Source organism: Lithobates pipiens, unplaced genomic scaffold, assembly GCF_037356315.1.
Source record: "Lithobates pipiens isolate NorthernLeopardFrog02 unplaced genomic scaffold, aLitPip1_a1.2 Scaffold_8, whole genome shotgun sequence".
In the NCBI taxonomy this organism is placed as follows: Eukaryota; Metazoa; Chordata; class Amphibia; order Anura; family Ranidae; genus Lithobates; species Lithobates pipiens.
This window is the reverse complement of record NW_027507903.1, coordinates 307,356,012-307,375,852: the sequence shown is the minus strand read 5'-3', so window position 1 is coordinate 307,375,852 and position 19,841 is coordinate 307,356,012. Positions and strand designations below refer to the sequence as shown.

Sequence of the window (19,841 nt, the reverse complement as noted above, 5' to 3'; positions counted from 1 at the left end):
TCAGAGAGCCAGAGTCTCTATGATCATCGAAGGCCGGGTGCAATGTTATAACGGCATGCCTGGCCTCTACATTCAAAAAAATGGTGCTGCATTGGCTGGGAAGAGATGAGATGCTGGGTCTTATTGACCCCCATATCTCACTGTAAAGAGGTCCTGTCATTCCATATTCCTATTACAAGGGATGTTTACATTTCTTGTAATAGGAATAAACGTGATAAAAGCATTTTTTTTTTAAGTGTCAAATTAGAAAATTTTAAGTAAAATTAACAATAAAAAAAATAAAAATAAATTAAAGTGCCCCTGTCCCCGTGTGCTCGCACGCAGAAGCGAACACATACGTAAGTTCCATCCACATATAAAAACGGTGTTGAAACCACAAATGTGAGGTGTCGCCGCAACCGTAAGATCGACAGCAATAATTCTAGCTATAGACCTCCTCTGTAACTCAAAACATGTAACCAGTAAAAAAATTTAAAGCGTCGCCTATGGGGACTTTTAAGTACTGAAGTTTGGCGCCATTCCATGAGCGTGTGCAATTTTGAAGCGTGACATGTTAGGTATCTATTTACTTGGCGAAACTTTATCTTTCACATTATGCAAAAAAATTGGGCTAACTTTACCGTTTTTTTTTTTTTTTTAAAGCATGAAACAGTTTTTTTTTCACAAAAAAAGCTTTTGAAAAATTTCTGCTCAAATATCTTGCACGATAAAAAGTTGCAATGACCGCCATTGTATTCTCTAGGGTCTCTGCTAAAAAAAACATATATAATGTTTGGGGGTTCTATGTAATTTTCTAGCAAAAAAATGATGATTTTTACACGTAGGAGAGAAATGTCAGCATTGGCCTGGTGGGCAAGTGGTTAAACCTGCAAACACTCTTCAATTCTTTAAACTTTCAATGTTTAAAAGCCATACAGCATCAGTACATCAATGTGTGACAAACCAAAGAGCTTTTACAAAGACTTTTATACCAATACATTGTTTTAGCTCTGCAGAGTGTAACGCCACAATCTAATCTCTTGCATTTTGCATAAGACATTTCACTTGATAAAATGATAATTTGCCCTTGCTACTTGTCAACGGTAACAAAGAATTCTACACAGTAAACATTGACTATACATGAATAAAAAAGTCTTTATTAAAAGAATTAAGGAATAGGGAGATTCCTCTCCAGCATTAAAACATAATTCCACTCAAAAATTTTCTTCCTGTTCTGAGAAACAAGAACTGGGAAAAAATTTCCTTCATGGCGGGGAACAACCATAAAACGCAAACAGGTGATCTAACATGTCTCCCTCTTCTGGAAATGTGTTATGATTGCCGTCTTCGTCCTTTTTGAGTGAGATTTCCCCATGCTTTCATATCTGTCTGACATGTTGTTAAATAGACAGAAAGTAGGAACACTTTTCCCTACTTCCTGCACCTGTCAAATACAGTGAAGGAAAAAGTATTTGATCCCCTGCTGATTCTGTACGTTTGCCCACTGACAGAGAAATGATCAGCCTATAATTTTAATGATAGGTTTATTTTAACAGTGAGAGACAGAATAACAACAAAGAAAAAAATCCAGAAAAACGCATTTCAATAAAGTTATAAATTGATTTGCATTTTAACCCTCTAATGCCTAAGCCTTTTTCTGACACGTGTTGCATATACCGTATATACTCGAGTATAAGCCGAGATTTTCAGCCCCTTTTTTTAGGCTGAAAGTGCCCCCCTCGGCTTATACTCGAGTCACCACCGTCTGCCTACCTGATCAGCATGTCGTGCAGACAGACGGCGGCCATTCCACTGTTCAAAAGCCGCGCCTCCCTGTCTGTGATAGGCGGAACACTCAATTTCCCAGCAGTCAGTGTTCCGCCTATCACGGACATCCTCTCATCCTCGTCCGTAGTATGAGGATGAGTGGATGTCCGTGATAGGCGGTACACTGACTGCTGGGAAATTGAGTGTTCCGCCTATCACAGACAGGGAGGCGCGGCTTTTGAACAGTGGAATGGCCGCCGTCTGTCACAGACGACGAGGAGGAGAGGTGCGGCTTTTGAACAGTGGAATGGCCGCCGTATGTTTTTATGCTGATCGGTGCAAAATGGCACACGGAGCTGCAGATGGGCACAGAGCTGCAGAAGGACACAGAGGCTGCAGATTGGCACACAGAGGCATGCACAGGACACAGGTAGGCTGCAATGGACACATGGAGGTACACAGGGAGGTATGCAGCTGCAGATGGGCATTGTTGACCCTCTTTTCCACACTTTTGCTGTAACAGTAGCTGCTGCATGTCTCATCTTCGGCTTATACACGAGTTAATAAGTTTTCCCAGTTTGTTTGTGGTAAATTAGGGGCCTCGGCTTATATTCGAGTCGACCTATACTCGAGTATATACAGTAAGTTAAAATACATAAAATTACCCCCAAACATTATATATATAGTTGGCTGGTTGCTCAGGCTTCCCGGTAGGACAGGAGAGCCTGGGAAAGCCACAGAAGGTGGCTTTAAGCCATATTGGTTGTTATCCCAAAAAAGCCAACCGCCGGCTCTAAGAAACGGTACCGGGTGATGCGTGCAGCTACATGCATCACCCTTGTGCAACCCCTTCAACCGAAGGCCGCATATTTGCATATGATCAGCGTGAAGGGATTAATGAGTGAAATAAGTATTTGATCCCCTATCAATTAGCAAGATTTCTGCCTCCCAGGTGTCTTCTATACAGGTAATGAGTTGAGATTAGGAGCACTCTCTAGGCCTTAATCCCATAGAAAATATGTGGAGGGAGCTGAAGGTTCGAGTTACCAAACGTCAGCCTCAAAACCCTAATGACTTGGAGAGGATCTGCAAAGGGTTATAGTATGACAAAATCCTGAGATATGTGCAAACCTGGTGGCCAACTGCAAGGAAGCGTCTGACCTCTGTGATTGCCAACACGGATTTTGCCACCAAGTACTGTCATGTTTTGCAAAGGGGTCAAATACTTATTTCACTCATTAAAATGCAAATCAATTTATAACTTTTCTGGATATTTTTGTTGTTATTTTGTTTCTCACTTTTAAAATAAACCTACCATTTACAATATAGACTGATAATTTCTTTGTCAGTGGGCAAACATACAAAATCAGCAGGGGATCAAGTACTTTTTTCCCTCACTGTAGATGCATATTTGCCAACAGTCCCGCTTTTCCCTGGACAATCCTGGAAATTGGACCCTCATCCTGATCTGAGCGCATCCCAATCAAAATCCAGATTTTTTTGCTTTTGTCCCAAAAATCTGGACTTTTTTTGGCACTGGCCGTGACAGCTTCTGGCTATGAAAACATGGCCGTGAGATCTCCTTCTGGCTAGCAGGTCTCTTTCCCCGTGTGTTCAGTGGAGAGGGTTGGGGCCTCCGATCCATATAGCTAATTGGCTTTTCCATTCATTGTACAAGTAGACAAGTTGCTTGTACACTGAAGCCAGTTAGCTGCATGGATTAGAGGCCCATCCCCTCTCCACTGTACACACGGGGAAAGAGACCTGGCAAGTTTGGCCTCCACGATGGAGAGCTGGTCTTCTGTAATGGTGTCGGTCGTCGGAGATCAAATCATGCTGGAGGGACTCTACTGGGGGCACCTGTGGTGTAAGGAGGGACTCTACTGGTGTTACCTGTGATATAAGGAGGGACTCTACTGGGGGTACCTGTGATGTAAGGAAGGACTCTACTGGGGGCACCTATGACGTAAGGAGGGACTCTACTGGGGGCACCTGTGGTGTAAGGAGGGACTCTGCTGGGGCCACCTGATGTAAGGAGGGACTCTGCTGGGGGCACCTGATGTCAGGAGGGACTCTGCTGGAGGCACCTGATGTAAGGAGGCACTTTGCTGGGGGAACCAGATGTAAGGAGGGACTCTGCTGGGAGCACCTTATGTAAGGAGGGACTCTGCTGGGGACACTTGATGTAAGGAGAGCCTCTGCTGGGAACACCTGATGTAAGGAGGGACACTACTGGGGACACTTGATGTAAGGAGGGACTCTGCTGGGGACACTTGATGTAAGAAGGGACACTGCTGGGGACACTTGATGTAAGGAGGGACTCTGCTGAGCACACTTGATGCAAGGAGGGACACTGCTGGGGACATTTGATGTAAGGAGGGACTGTGGAGACCTGATGGCATTTGGTGGCAGGTGATGTGGCAAGTGACAGGTTTAGGGCTTCCACTGATTATGCATTATGTTGAGTTCAACTTTTTTTAATTTTATATTACAATGTAATAATAGAAATAATGCACTTCAATCATCCTGATACCATACCAACCATGGTGCCGTGATGATTGAAACGCTAACACCAGGTGTTTGGAGTATCTTTATCTGCTGATTGTTAAACTTCATTGAATACACATATTGCTATTGTGGTGTGGGATCTGGGCCTGCTGTCCCTCAATTCCTCTTTCTTTCCTTTCTTCTCTCTCCTTCCCTCCCTATTTCTTTCATTCTCTCTCTCTCTCCCTCCATCTCTCGTTCATCTCAGACACAAACTATGCCCCTTTGAGCCACACCCAATATTTTGTTTAAACCACGCCCATTTGATCGCTGCTGCACATCCCCCTCCCCGCTATGTCACACCTGCAAATGAATGCCCCACCACCTAATTATAATAAGACTCCGCCTACAGACAAAAAAGTGTCCCTATACATTTTTTGCCAATGTTGGCAACTATGTAGATGGGAAGTGGAAAGATTCACCCTTAATTCCTGTTATGTGTTGCACATTGGGTTTGAGTTACTAAAGGAAAATAGACTGCAGGGTGGATTTACAAAAACTGGTGCACTTCGAATCTGGTGCAGCTGTGCATGATAGCCAATCAGCTTCTAACCTCAGCTTGTTCATCTAAGCTTTGGCAATAAAATGCTTTAGTAAATAACCCCTGTGCACTTTGCAAGTAAAGCTTCACATTGCTAAGAATGCTCAATCACATGCAAGGAAAAAAAAAAAAAAAAAAAAAAAAAACAGCATTTTTGCTTGCACCTCATTGGATGATGAAAGTCAGAAGAGCTTCTGCTCATTTACTAAGCCCTGTAGCAAACACACTTGCAGAGTGCACAGTCTATTTTCCATTAGTAAATCAACCATATTGGCAAAAAGAAAGGAAATGGGGACATTTCCTCACACTTGCTCTTCTGTCCCATCAGATGCACTGGAGGGGAAATTTGTCAAAATATAAACAGATTATTTGACACAGATTGCAACACTTTTATCAGATGAGGCCTACTTATGCAAACCTCAATGCTGACTTAGCCCTTGTACACAGTCAGAAATTCCGACCACAAAATCCATCAGATTTTTTCTGACGGATTTTGTCCGAAACTGGTGTTGCATACACACGATCGGACAAAGTTGTCGGAAAATCCAATCGTTCAGAACGTGATGACGTTCGTTCATTCAAACGGGACTACGTTCAGCCTAGTAGCCAATAGCTTTGCTCAAGTACTTTGATCTGAGCATGCTTGGCACTTTGTCCGATCGGAATTCTCTACAAACAATCGGAAAAAGTCAGATCGGATTTTGTTGTTGGAAAATTTGAGCTCCTGCTCTCAATTTTTTTCCGTCGGAATTCCCGACAGAAAAAGTCAGATAGAGCCCACACACGATTGGGTTTTCTGACAATATAATCCGATCGGACCTTTTCCGTCTGAATTTCCGACTGTGTGTACAAGGGCTTAGTGATGTTGAACCTTCAAATAAAAATGAGAAATTTCCAACAAATTGGACCATATGTGGATTCCCATGTATGAATGTCATGACTGTGCCAAAATTCTTCATTCTCATTTACACAGTGGAGGTCCGTGCCCTGAATACCACCTATGGTCCATGGTAGCTCTACTTCATTATTTCCATTTGGTATAATAACAGAAATCATTAAATACAGGTATCTTACTGCAGGATAATGTAAAATTGTGAATGTAAATGTGAATATTATGATCAGAGATGAAGATGTTTTCCCACGCTTCATGTATGGTAATGTAGAAGTGTTTAGATACATTTGCTCTTAATGGGAATGTCCTTATATGAGAATAGGTTATATGTGCCGGGTGATTCATTTTCTCTAGCTAAATACACAGAATAGATTATTATTAGTATTTGTTGAAGTTTCGTTGGCTACAGAAGATCAGTTTGTGGCTTCATCCGTGATATTTCCTGCTGGCTGGAGATAGGAAGGAAGTGGATTAAATAAAGTTAAATCTGTGTGACAGTAATTACTGTAATAAGCATTAATAAAGTAAAGCATGTAAGGAAACATTAATTAAGTTATAATATAGAGCATATCATATGCTGTATATACTGTATGTGACTATTACTGACTATTTGCAGGATATGTTTCCTGGATTTATAGTAATTTACAGTTTATTTTATAATTTCAGGAAATAATTTGAGATGTATAGTGAAGTCAATGACAACATCCAAGCCACTCACAGGAGCCCACATCCTCCAGGGTCTATACTGCTGGAAGAAAAGAAGAAGAAAACAATTTCTCTACAAAAACATGTAGCCAAAAAGATTAAGCAGACATGTAGCTGCTCACCTGATAAAGCCAAAGACACTCTTTTCGGTTTGCTGCCGGTGCTGCGATGGCTGCCCAAATACAGACTAAAAGAATACTTGCTGGGCGATGCCATGTCTGGACTAATAGTGGGCATCCTGCTTGTTCCGCAATCTATTGCTTATTCACTTCTGGCTAGTCAGGAGCCCGTCTATGGCCTTTACACCTCATTCTTTGCCTGCATTATTTATTTCTTGATGGGAACCTCTAAACATATTCACGTCGGAATATTTGGAGTACTGTGTTTGATGGTGGGTGAAGTTGTGGACCGGGAATTGCAAGTCGCAGGGTATGACAAACTGGAAGGTCACAGAAGCCATTTCTTAGATACTTTAATAGGAAATGAGACACTTAATATCAATCAGACTTCAACTATGACATGTGATAAAAGCTGTTATGCAATTAGAGTAGGAGCTACAGTAACATTTATGGCTGGAGTTTATCAGGTAAGTCTTGGAAGAAAAATGCTTTTATTTTCCCAAAGCAAAGTTGGTTTTGAAGGATAAGGGTGGCTTAAAGTGGAACTTCACTGCCCCAATCAACATTGATTATTTCTGATCCTCATGTTGCTAGCATTAGTAAATAGATAGAAAAGTATATCATATTTACTTGTTTTAAACTTGTTTTTTAAATTTTTTCAGTTACTTCCTGGTTTCCTGCCTAGGCAAATGATGTCATACCTCCCAGGAGTCTCCGGGAGGGGAGGAGGAGTTTTCTCAGCTAAGTACACTCTCTTGCCTGAATGCCTAAGCTAAGGGCAGGTGGATTCCAGGAAGTAAATGCTACATAAATAATTTGCCCTTCCTCAAGATGGCCATAGCCATAAATTCTAGGTTTTTTTTTTTTTGCAAAGCGATTTTGCGACAAAATAAATCATGGAGATGTGGATGGATGGATGAGTTTGCTTTGAATAGTATAAAATAATGAAATTGTGTTTTTGGTTTGTGGTGCTCAAGTGCAGTGAATATCCGCTTTAAGGCCTATTACACACTGGGGCGGTGGGTGCGTCGGCGGTAGAACGCTATTTTTAGCGGCGCTTTACTGTCAATTTCGTGGCGTTATTCAGCTGCAGGCGGGGTGCTTCCCCCCCCCGCTAGTGGCCGAGAAAGGGTTAAAACCGCCGCAAAGGCTATGCCGGCGGTATGGCCGTGCTGCCCCATTGATTTCAATGGGCAGGAGCAGTGAAGGAGTGGTGTATACACTGCTCCTTCACTGCTCCAAAAATGCTGCTAGAAGGACTTTTTTAGCGTCCTGCCACCTCCAATGTGAAAGCCCTCGGGGCTTTCACATTGGAGAGACAGCAGTGGCTCTTTCAGAGCACTTTGCAGGTGCTATTTTTAGCGATGTAGCGCCTGCAAAGCGCCCCAGTGTGAAAGGGGTCTAAGTAAAGTCCCAGATACAGATATATGGTGAGCTAGCATCTTTGGCCTTGCTTTGGTTAGGTTCACACACTGCTCTACTTCTCTTCCCTGCTGTATGGCACATGCGCCACCATTTAGCATAAAAAGAAGCAGTATGTCTCAAGAGTCTCTTGGCTACATCAATTTGAAATGGATTTCCATAGCAAGCAATAACATATGTGCTTCTACTATAGATCAAACTGAAATTGTACTTTATAACCTGTGGGTCTTTAATTTTGTGTTCAGCATAGAAATCTCAACAGGCCCTTAGGTTCCTGTCTACCCAATGTTAGGGATTTTCCGTATATCACTATTTTTTTCTTTTGAGACTGCTAAGCTTTTGCATGATTTCAAAGTATGGGTAATTGTTTTTGCAAATCTTAAGTCGGCTGTTCTTTTGCCTGAGAAATGTGGCTAATAAGAAATAACTTTCTTAGACGATTATATTTTCTGTCAAATGCACAATCTTTTTGTATTTTTATTTCGTTATCTTAAGATAGTAAAACATTAATACAGTACACAAAACACTTACATTTCCAAACCCATATCATACATTTTATGATCTTTGCAGAAGGAGAGCCTGGTAATGTTAATAGAAATATAATTCGTACTCAAGATATTTTCCAAACTTGTCTGATGTCTATGGCTAATCTGCATTTGTGCCAATTTGTTGAAGCTTTGCTGACATATAACTCAGTATTTTTAAAATGTAAAGATTCTTCTTTGGACTTCATGATGTTCTCAGGCCCCGGTGTAAAGTCTGTGGGATTTTTAGCTGAGGTTTGGCTGCCCCCTGGTGCTAATACATACTACAGCATTTCTAATAAGCAATTACAAGAGAGTAAATCAGTTACCCTGTCATATAAGTTGTAAATCAGCAACAGGCAATACATAAACACTTTCAGTGAGTTGCTGTGGTGTTAGTTTCTAAAGCCTTGCTTTGGCAAGTTTCAGAACCTCACACAGTTGATTCACCCATGATCCTTCTCACAGTGCATCTGGATGGGATTGCTTCAGCAAGAAACACTTGGTCTCGCAGTTGATGACAGGATGGGGCTGTGGTGGGCACTTAGTAGACTGCAGTGTGGGTCAAGGGAGAGGAGACAATGCAAGCTTGTACAGTTTCAGAACAGTGCATCCCCAGATGGCAGTGGGCATCAGCTGCCATCTGAAACTGCAAAAAAAATACACTACAAGGGTGATCTGAGCCCACTTTGCTCAAGATCTTTGCACTGCAACCCTTCCTATACAATCTAGTGGAAGTTTCCTGGCCTGGGTTGCCCCAGAGTGGCATATTCCCATCCCTATTTTTTGTTTGTTTTAATATATTTATTATAGTCAGCACTGGAGGTATAGTAACAGTGGGAAAACCTACAGGTTTTCCGGCAGTGGATAATCTGCTGTCATAGACATTTACAACCTTTTTTTATAAATTGTATTTATATATTTATCATGGACAGCAATGGAAATTGGGTACCATGTTTGGCAATAAGGAAGTTCTAGGCCCAATATCATCTTGTCCCTATGCAAAACCGGACAGAGTTCCTTGCAGGATAAGGCCACAAACTCAGCCACTCACCTTGTAGAGATCACGGCTAGAAGGAATGCCACCTAGTAGGTGAGATCAGAGAGCGAAATATTTTTTTCAAAAGTGCAGAGAGAACCAGGTTAAGTATTAATTATGGAGAGTGAGGCCAATAGTCTCTAAAACAAGACAGAAAGGGCAGAAGCCTGACCTTTGATAGTGAAGAGAGCCAAAGACTGGTTCAGGCACCACCATATTCCCACCCCACTACTATTATTTTTATTTTATTTTTTATTTTTTTTTTAAACTATTTACAGATTTAATTTTTTTTTATAATTTTATACATTTTTTTAAAATTCCACTTCTGCCCAGGGACAGCAATACAATACACGCATTCCAGGAGGTAAACAAGATCTGTAACTACCAGGTGAAGACTGGTACCAATTTAAATCAAAGTATATATCACCAACATACCCTATAGATCTTCAAGATAAGGACCAAATGTGTATTCTCAGGTCCCCCACCCGCCTCCTGGCTTCTCCCCCTTGACCTCTGCCATGAGTAGCCAATTGCTTGGTATGAGGGCACTGGTGTGGGCTCGCTCCCAAGCCCTGCTTTATGTGTGCATAAGGCACATAGAGCTGCAGCTTGACCCCACCCCCTGCTCTCTCTGCATTGGCTCACTGGCGGGGGGGGGGGGGGGCTGTGGTTGGAGCAGCACACAGAAGGGTTTTTACCTTCATGCATTGTATGCATGAAGGTAAAAAACCTTCAGCCTTTACAACCACTTTAACCACTTAAGAACCGGACCATTTGTCTGGTCAAAGACCAGAGGACTTTGTACAATTTGGCACTGCGCTGCTTTAACTTGTAATTGCGCGGTCATGCAATGTTGTACCCAAACGAAATTTGCGTACTTTTTTTCCCACAAATAGAGCTTTCTTTTAAAGGTATTTGATTGCCTCTGCGATTTTTATTTTTTGTGATATAAAGGGAAAAAGACCAAAATTTTTGAACAAAAATTATATTTTCTAATTTTTGTTATAAGAAAAATCCAATAAACTCAATTTTAGTCATACATTTAGGCCAAAATGTATTCAGGCACATGTCCATGGTAAAAAAAAGTAAATAAGTGTATATTTATTGGTTTGCGCAAAAGTTACAGCGTCTACAAACTAGGATACATTTTCTGGAATTTACGCAGCTTTTAGTTTTTTAGTTTATGACTGCCTATCTCATTTCTTGAGGTGCTAAAATGGCAGGGCAGTACAACCCCCCCCCCCATGACCCCATTTTGGAAAGTAGACACCCTATGGAAATTGCTTAGAGGCATGTTGAGCCCATTGAATATTTTATTTTTTTGTCCCAAGTGATTGAATAATGACAGAAAAAAAAATAAGTTGTCACTAAATCATATATGACTCACACATGTCATGGTTATATGTGAAATTGCACCCCAAAATGCATTTTGTTGCTTCTCCTGAGTACGGGGATACCACATGTGTGGGACTTTTTGGGAAGCTGGGCCCCGAAACCAAGCACCGCCTTCAGGATTTTTAGATTTTTTGATTTTTTGATTTCCTCACTACCTATCACAGTTTTGAAGGCCATAAAATGCCAAGATGGCACAAAACCCCTCCAAATGACCCCATTTTGGAAAGTAGACACCCCAAGCTATTTGCTGAGAGGCATGGTGAGTATTTTGCAGCTCTAATTTGTTTTTTTTCTTTTTTCAAATTTCAAAACTTTGTGACAAAAAGCAAGGTCTGCAAAATACTCACCATACCTCTCATCAAATAGCTTGGGGTGTCTACTTTCCAAAATGGGGACATTTGGGGGATTTTGTACCATCTGGGCATTCCATGGCCTCCGAAACTGTGATAGGCAGTGAGGAGTGAAATCCTGAAAGTGGTGCTTGGTTTTTTGGGTCCCATATGCGCCTAGGCTCCCAAAAAGTCTCACACATGGGATATCCCCATACTCAGGAGAAGCAACAGAATGTATTTTGGGGTGTAATTTCACATATGCCCATGACAACTTTGTACAAAAAAAAAAAGTGTATTTTTCCTGCAACTTGTGTGAAAATATAAAACATTCTATGGACTCAACATGCTTCTCAGGCTTGGAGTGTCTACTTTCCTAAATGGGGTCATTTGGGGGGGGGGGGGGGGGGAGGGGGGGTATGAACTGTCCTGGCATTTTATGCACAACATTTAGAAGCTTATGTCACACATCACCCACTCTTCTAACAAAAGCCCTTTCTGACACTCTTTGTTTACATGAAAAAAAAAATTATTTTTTTTTGCAAAAAAATTACCCACAAACATTCATTATATTTTTTCACACAGTATTTGCGCAGCGATTTTTCAAACGCATTTTTTTTAAAAAAAAAACACATTTTTTTTTAATTTTAATGCACTAAAACACACTATATTGCCCAAATGTTTGATGAAATAAAAAAGATGATCTCAGGCTGAGTACATACCAAACAGGACATGCTTTAAAATTGCGCAGAAACGTGCAGCTGCAACAAACTACATACATTTTTAAAAGCCTTTAAACGCCTTTACAGGTTACCACTTTAGATTTACAGAGGAGGTCTACTGCTAAAATTACTGCCCTCGATCTGACCTTCATGGTGATACCTCACATGCATGGTGCAGTTGCTGTTTACATATGACGCCAGACCAACGATTGCATTCGCCTTTGCAGGGGTGCTTTTTTTTAATTATTATTATTTATTTTTAATTTTTTAACTATTCCTTTCATTTATATATTTTTTTAATCATTTTTATTGTTATCTCAGGGAATGTAAATATCCCCTATGATAGCAATAGGTAGTGGCAGGTACTCTTTTTTTGAAAAAAATTGAGGTCTATTAGACCCTAGATCTCTCCTCTGCCCTCAAAGCCCAGGATCAGTGTGATAAAATGCTTTCCCAATTTCCCAATGGCGCTGTTTATGTCCGGCAAAATTTAAGTCATGTAATGCTCGTAGCTTCCGGTTTCTTAGGCCATAGAGATGATTGGAGCCGTTCTGGTCTCTAACCAGCTCTATGGTCAGCTGGCGGAATCACCAGCTGCATTCTCAGGTTTCCTGTTGGGACAGGAGAGCTAGAGAAAACCATGGGAGACAGTGAGGGGGGAGACATTCCCTCCCACTGCTTGTAAAAGCAGTCTAGAGGCTAATTAGCCACTAGGATTGCTTTTACATGAAAGCCGACCGCTGTCCACTGACTGAGAAGAATGATACCAAGATGATACCTAAACCCGCAGGCATCATTCTGATATTACCACTTAAAGTCCAGCAACATACCAGTACGTTGCTGGTCCTTGTTGGGCATTTATTGTAATCTTTTTTTTCATGCAGCCTGTGGGCTGAACGAAAAAAAGATATTGATTGGTGGGTATGCCCACCATTAGAATACCTCCCTTCATTCACCCACTTGTAATGATGGGCATACATGCACCATTTATATATGCCGAAGCATGGGGACATCCCCCCGCAAAACTTAGGAGCAAATCGCTCCTTCACCCCTGCTGCTTCCATTCTTCAGCATATATGCTCTTTTTTTTTACTGTGGGTAAAATCACCTCAGACAGCGCTGGAGTCATGGCTTTATGTATCCTGGGAGTAAACGCTGTTGCTGTCAAGTTAAATAAATCAGAGCTGCAGCTGAATGTTGTACCTGAAAAAAAAAATGGTTAACAATAAAACACAATAAAACATTGCAGAATAGAATACAGTAAAAAAGAGCAAAACAATAGAGAGAGAGAGAGAGCGAGAGAGAGAGAGAACAATAAAACAACAATTATTTTTGTTTTTTTATTTAATATTTTATTTTATTTTTTTTTACTTTTTTTTTGTAACTGTAACAGTTCTAAAGGTTGTAACTGTTGTAATGATTCCAGCAGTTTGGGTCTCTCAAAAGGCGATGGCATCTTGGGAGACCCTGTGAAAGTGTGCCTAGTCTGTGCAATGCTGTACCCTATGCTAATACTCAACTAGTGTATGGTAGCGTTCAAAACATTCACCAATGCAAAGACCAGGATTGTCAGGACAGCGGGGAAAATAATACCGGGTTTCACGCCTATATCCGTGCTTTCTGCAGACACAACATTTTCTTTGGGGGGCTCGTTGGGTAGGGGTACTCAGGAGGACATAAGGAAAATGCATCTCATGCAGCCGGCTTACTGCATTTGGTTGGGGATGGTGAGGTGGAGCACCGTCTGGATACAGAAGGGCTCTGACGATCTCTTCCTGGAATTTAAGGAAGAATCCAGTCCTGAAGCTCTGTATAGTACATGAGCGTTCAGCAAAGCCAATTGAAATAAATAAACAGACACTTTTTTTGTACCAGTGTTTGGCCTTACGGGCAACTAGGTATGGCGCCAACAACTGGTTGATGATGTCCACCCCTTCCATATTTTGGTTATATTTGTGGACACAGAGGGGTTTCTCCACAATACCAGTCGCCATAGGAATTTGGATCGTCGTGTCTGCATGAAGGGAGGTAAGAACGAAAACATTCTTATTATCCCTCCACTTCATAGTGAGCAAGTTATTATACTTGAAGCAGGCTCTCTCTCCCAGCCTAAGATGGGAATCTACAAGCCGCTGGGGAAAGCCCCAGCGATTAAGTAGCACGGTGCCACATGCTCCAATCTGCTGATCAAACAAGTGACTAAAAAGTGGCACGCTCGTGTAATAATTGTCCAGGGACAAGTGGTACCCCTTTCCAAATAAGGGTGACACCAAGTCCTACACAATCTTGCCAGCGCTTCCTATGTAGTCAGGGCAGTTTGTCGGCTCTACGTAACTATCTTTGCCCTCGTAGGCCATAAAACTACATGTATAGCCTGTGGCCCTGTCACAGAGCTTATACATCTTGACCCCGTATCTGGCTCGCTTGCTGGGAAGGTACTGTTTGAATGACAAGTGGCCAGAAAACGTAATCAGGGACTCATCAATGCAGACAACTTGATGTGGTGTAAACAAATCTACAAAACCTTTGCTGAAGTGGTTTACGAGGTGCCGAATTTTGTAGAGCCGATCGTATTCAGGGTTTCCACGAGGATGACAGAGTTCATTGTCATTGAAGTGCATGAACCGCAAAATTTGCTCGTATCTTGCCCTGGCCATGGAAGCAGAGAACATGGGCATATGGTACATTGGGTCAGTGGACAAATATGACCGCAACATACTAATTTTAACTATGCCCATGTCGAGGGAAAGGCCCAGAAAGATCTTAAATTCGGAGACCATAATTGGTCTCCAATCTCTGGCAAGGGAGGACTGGGGATTAGCGGCGATGTATTGACCAGCGTACAAATTGCTTTGGTCCACAATAGATCTATAGAGATCTTCTGTGAAAAACAGCAAATAAAAATCAAGTGACGTAAAATCAACTGTTTCCACCTGAATTCCTGGTTTACCAGTGAATGGGAGAAGCATGGGGGCTGCAGAAGTGGTGGGTTCCCAATTAGGATTGGCGAATGCAGCAGTAAGAGCACTATGGGCATGACGGGCCTGTCTTTGTCTTCTTGGTGGCAGCGGGACACTACTTGTGCTTGCCACCTCGCCAGCTTGAACTGCACTTATGGGACTCGCCATGTCACCAAGTTTTACTGCAGTGCTGGTTGTATGACCAGGGTGTACTAGGCCGCTGGTGCTTGCCAGTTTACCAGAAGGAATAGCGGCGCTAGTACTGTTCTGCTCCATACGAGGGACCTGCGGTTCTTGCACCTCAACAACAGAAGAAGCAGATCGGGGTCTGGTACCCCTGACCTTGGCAGGGACCACAACTCCGTTGTCAGAGCTATCTGTCATGGAGCCGCTGTCGTCTACAGGATCGTATTCTGAGCCTGAATCTAACAGATGATTGACTTCCTTCCACTATCTGTCATTCTCAGAAACATTTAGGCCTCTTCACTAGTGTACCTTCGATTTTCCATTTTGGGCTCTAAATTTAGTGGTACACTAGTGAGACTTACAGGTAAAAAAGTTCCTAGGCTGTTAGCCACTGTATCAAAACGCTACCAAAAAAACTGTTAGCGATCACAGGGATCAGGCCTAACTCTGTGAACGTTGCAGTTATGTGTGTTTAGTGTTTTGTAAGTGACAGTGATCGATCAATACTGCACTTGAGTGGGCTGGGCTGGGCAGAGGGCCAAAACGCAGGTGCTAGCAGGTATTTGGGCTGATCCCACTAACATTGCATTTTGGGGAACCCTAAACTGCTGGGTTCGCTAGTATAGAGCTGATCAGATCAGATATCAATCCGTTCAGATATTATACCATTAAGAGAGGCGTATGATGCGTGCAAGGGTGTTAGCGATACTGGCACTAACCTGATGCTGCCTGGGGCGACGCAGACCCTATATGACCCTAAACCCTAACTTATATCACTCGCCGGGTGATCAGGGGGTTAAACCTTTATTACATAATAAACGACGGGTGCCCTGACACTATAAAAAACTAACTAACTACCTAACCAGCGTTACCCGTAACAGCTATACAGTGATCACTGGTGAAATGGTTAACTAGGGGGCAATCAGGGGGTTAAACCTACCTGACGCTATAAAAAGCTGACGGCGAACCTAAATACTTACCTGCCTAACTAGCGTCACCTGTGACACTAATACAGCGATCAGAATAACAATCGCTTAGTGACACTGGCGACGGGGGGTGATCACTGGGTTAAACCTTTATTAGAGGATGTTAGGGGGTACCCTAGACCTAAGGGGGCCTAACCCAAACTGCCCTAACACTTATTGCAGTCACAAATTAACAAATTACACCAATGCAATAATCAATAAAAAAAAAAAAAACTGCTATTGGTGTCACTGTGACAGGGGGTGCAGGGGGGGATTGGGGGGTGAGCGGGGGAGAAACGTGTGCCTGCGTGTTCTACTGTATGTGCAGCTCACATAGGTATTCTCTCCTCAGCGCTGGAACGAAAAGACCAACACGAGGAGAGTTTACATCACTTCCGCTGCTCCTGTTTACATTACAGGAGCAGAGGAAGCTTTCTATTCGTCAGGCGTGATCGCGAGGGGGTGGCCATGAATCGGTGGCCTCTCCCTCATCACTGATCGCTCCTGAAGATAATCCAACCCATATGCCTGCCCGTGCCATTCTGCCGGCGTATATCGGCGTGCGGCAGTAGGCAACTGGTTAAGTATATTTCCACTTTAAAAGCCAAATTGGAGAAAACCCCAGAATCCAAATAGAAAGGTTTAGGACAGGCTGTGTTTACACTCATTAACATACAATGCAAGAAGCCCAATTTCTAAATCTTTAACCCACTATTAGGACAAACAGTGTTCAATCTACAGCTGGTAATGATATCTGCCAGCACAGTACAGACAGGGTTCATTACGGCAAGCACAGCTCACCAGCCCCCCTAAACAATGAGAACTAAGTAGGATTAGTACTGGAAATCATAGAAATTAGCCTCTGAAATACTCAGTGATAGAAATGGGCCGAACACCGACCTTCAGTTCACAGCAGAACTCACGAACAGGGGAAAAGTTCTCAGCAATCCCCATTGAATTCTAAAGGAGCGGAACAGGAGAAATCAAAAGTGCTTATATGCAAGTAATTGGCCATAAAAGGGGTATTGGGGTCAGGGTATTGCCCTGGGGGCCATATATCATTGCAAAATTTTTTTTTTTTTAAAACAATCATTTTTTCAGGAGCAATGATTTTAATGACGCTTAAAGTGCAACAATAGAAATGAGAAATATATTTAAATATAGTGTGCAATGGGGTTTATTTACTAAAGCTGTAAAGGGCAAAATTAGGCTCACTTATGTATAGAAACCAATGAGCTTCTAACTCCATCTTGTTCAGTTAAGCTTTGGTAATAAAACCTGGAAGCTGATTGGTTTCTATGCAGAAGTGAGCCTGATTTTGCACTTTTCAGCTTTAGTAAATAAACCCCATTGTGTACTTAAAAGTGGGGTATGCCTGTACAGATGGGGTCTTGATAATAACAAATTCCAGAAACCCGGCACCATTTGGCCCATGTGCTAAGCACTAAACCATTGAGCAGTCCAAGCCCATCAAAAACAAACTCCACTTTTGATCCACTTCATTTTTTTTTATATTTGTTTTGTAAATAGTTTGCTATGATGAACAATATTTTATATTTTACTGTGCGATAGGTGCAATTTAACCAATGTCTGTCTAATGTTATTTTAAGTTTCTATTGAAAATATACTTAATATACAATATATATTTTGTTTAGACTTTCATGCTAGGTTTTGTTATAGTATATTTTGTGACTGATCTACTATATGAAGATCACTTTTAGACAAGGCAGCCTTATTTCATATAGGCTCAAGTAAAGAACAAGACCGTTTTGCATGGCTAATGCTGTAATCTGGCTAAGTTACTTTGTTATTCTATATATAGCCTGCAAATCATTTAATCAACACTGCAGCTTCTGGCCCCAGCCACATAACAGTAATCGTGTTTCTGGAATACTCCATTTATACCCAGGGGGAACAATATACTTTGGGAAAACTTTTCTATTATTTGCATGTATATTGCTCTTCTAGTTTAATCTAAAAAGGCCTACAGCTTTTATAATGAAACAGTAATTTAAGACCTATGAAAGCACCAATAATATTGGGAATTTTCTTTTTCTACATGGGGCACTATAGGAGGCTACCCCAGCAAAGAGATTATACAGAATAGAAAAAAAAAAAAAAACAATTGATTGGCTAGTGAGTTAGGATCCATGCATTATTAATTCAACAATGTTTTTTGTATTTACAGATAATTAGTTTTGGTGAGAATGTTCATCAACTCTTATCTCTGCCCTGCATAATAGGGAAAACATATTTAGCTGTAATTACTTTTTAATTAGTCAATTTTAGTCAAAACAGCCCAACAGTCCACCTACACTGTTATGCAGAATTTCAGTATGGATTTAATGTAGTAGTAATTGCCAGACAATCTACAGTTTGAATACTTACAAAGACAGTACTTTATAATGTACAAAAGGGGCATACCAGAACATAAAGGAAAAACTGAAGTTCACATAATGAATTGCGAAGGATATAAAAAGTATACATGACAACTTAATTTCATTTTGAATTTCCAACCATAATAACATACCCACATCCAGTACATTGGCATATACTTTGTATACTTGAGAGGTTTCATTTCTTTATGTATATAAACACAACTAGAGATGGACGAACTTCCGACGGGAGGTTTCACGAACGCGAACCAGGAACGTGGCCGAAAGTTCACGAACTGCAAAGTTTGTGGCGGGCCCCATTGACTTCAATGGCAGGCAAACTTTAAAAACCTACAGGTCATATTTCCAGCCACAAAATAATTACTAGCTGTGCACACATAGTCCCACCACATGGCCAATGACATAGCCCATGTATGAAGTAAATCTGGGATCGACAACTACAAGCATTCTTTTTTTATCTGTGAAATTTTGACAATTCAGGACTCAGGAGCGCATGAAGGCAATGGAGGAGAGGAAAGGTCAGGGTAGGCTATGAAGAGGGTGCAGGAGATGATCACCAGCACCGTGATAGAGTGCACTGACACCAGCGCCGTGATAGAGAGCACTGACACCAGTACTGAGATAGAGTGCACTGATACCAGCATCGTGATATAGAGCACTGACACCAGCACCATGATAGAGAGCACTGACACCAGCACTGAGATAGAGTGCACTGACACCAGCACTGTGATATAGAGCACTGACACCAGCACCGTGATGTAGAGCACTGACACCAGCACAGAGATAGAGAGCACTGACACCAGCACCGTGATAGAGAGCACTGAGCGGAGGGTGCAGAAGAGTAAGGCTGAGTGAGCCACTCAACCAAGTCTGGTGCGTCCTTTGATGTAATCGCACGCACCTTCTGCAATTTGCCACTTTGGCTCAAGTCTGTTGCTCCTGCCCTACCCCTACCACCCCTGTGGAAGGGCCTGCCTCTTCCTCTGCCTGTCATTTTTTAAATGACCCTGTGACAAAAGTCTCTAGAGAAGTGCAGTATGTATGTGGAAGAAGGTATATAAGGCCGCGTACACACGCGCGGACTGTTCGGCCAACTTTGTCCGTCCAACAGTTTGAGCGAACAGTCCGCTCAAACTTAGCATGGACGGACATGGCCACACACGACGAACGAACAGTTTGCTGAAACCGTGCGCGATGACGTATGTCACGTACGACGGGACTAGAAATAGGAGGTCCAAGACACAGCAAAGCACCCTTTGGGCTCCTTCTGCTGACTTTGCGTTAGTAGAAGTTTGGTTAGAGACGATTCGCGCTTTTCAGACTTCAGCTTAATTTGTCCGTTCACTGCGGCGC

The 19,841-nt window shown here is 42.0% G+C and overlaps 1 protein-coding gene across 2 annotated transcripts in view; it reads left to right on the top strand.

Moving 5' to 3' along the window:
- SLC26A2 (solute carrier family 26 member 2) overlaps positions 1–19,841 on the top strand; it is a 78,955-nt gene that overhangs the window by 38,643 nt on the left and 20,471 nt on the right. For both annotated transcript variants that reach the window (XM_077472694.1, XM_077472695.1), the window contains exon 2: positions 6,393–7,017. In XM_077472694.1, the coding sequence (XP_077328820.1) occupies positions 6,406–7,017 (612 nt within the window). In that variant the 5' untranslated portion in view covers positions 6,393–6,405. The remainder of the gene's footprint in view (positions 1–6,392; positions 7,018–19,841) is intronic.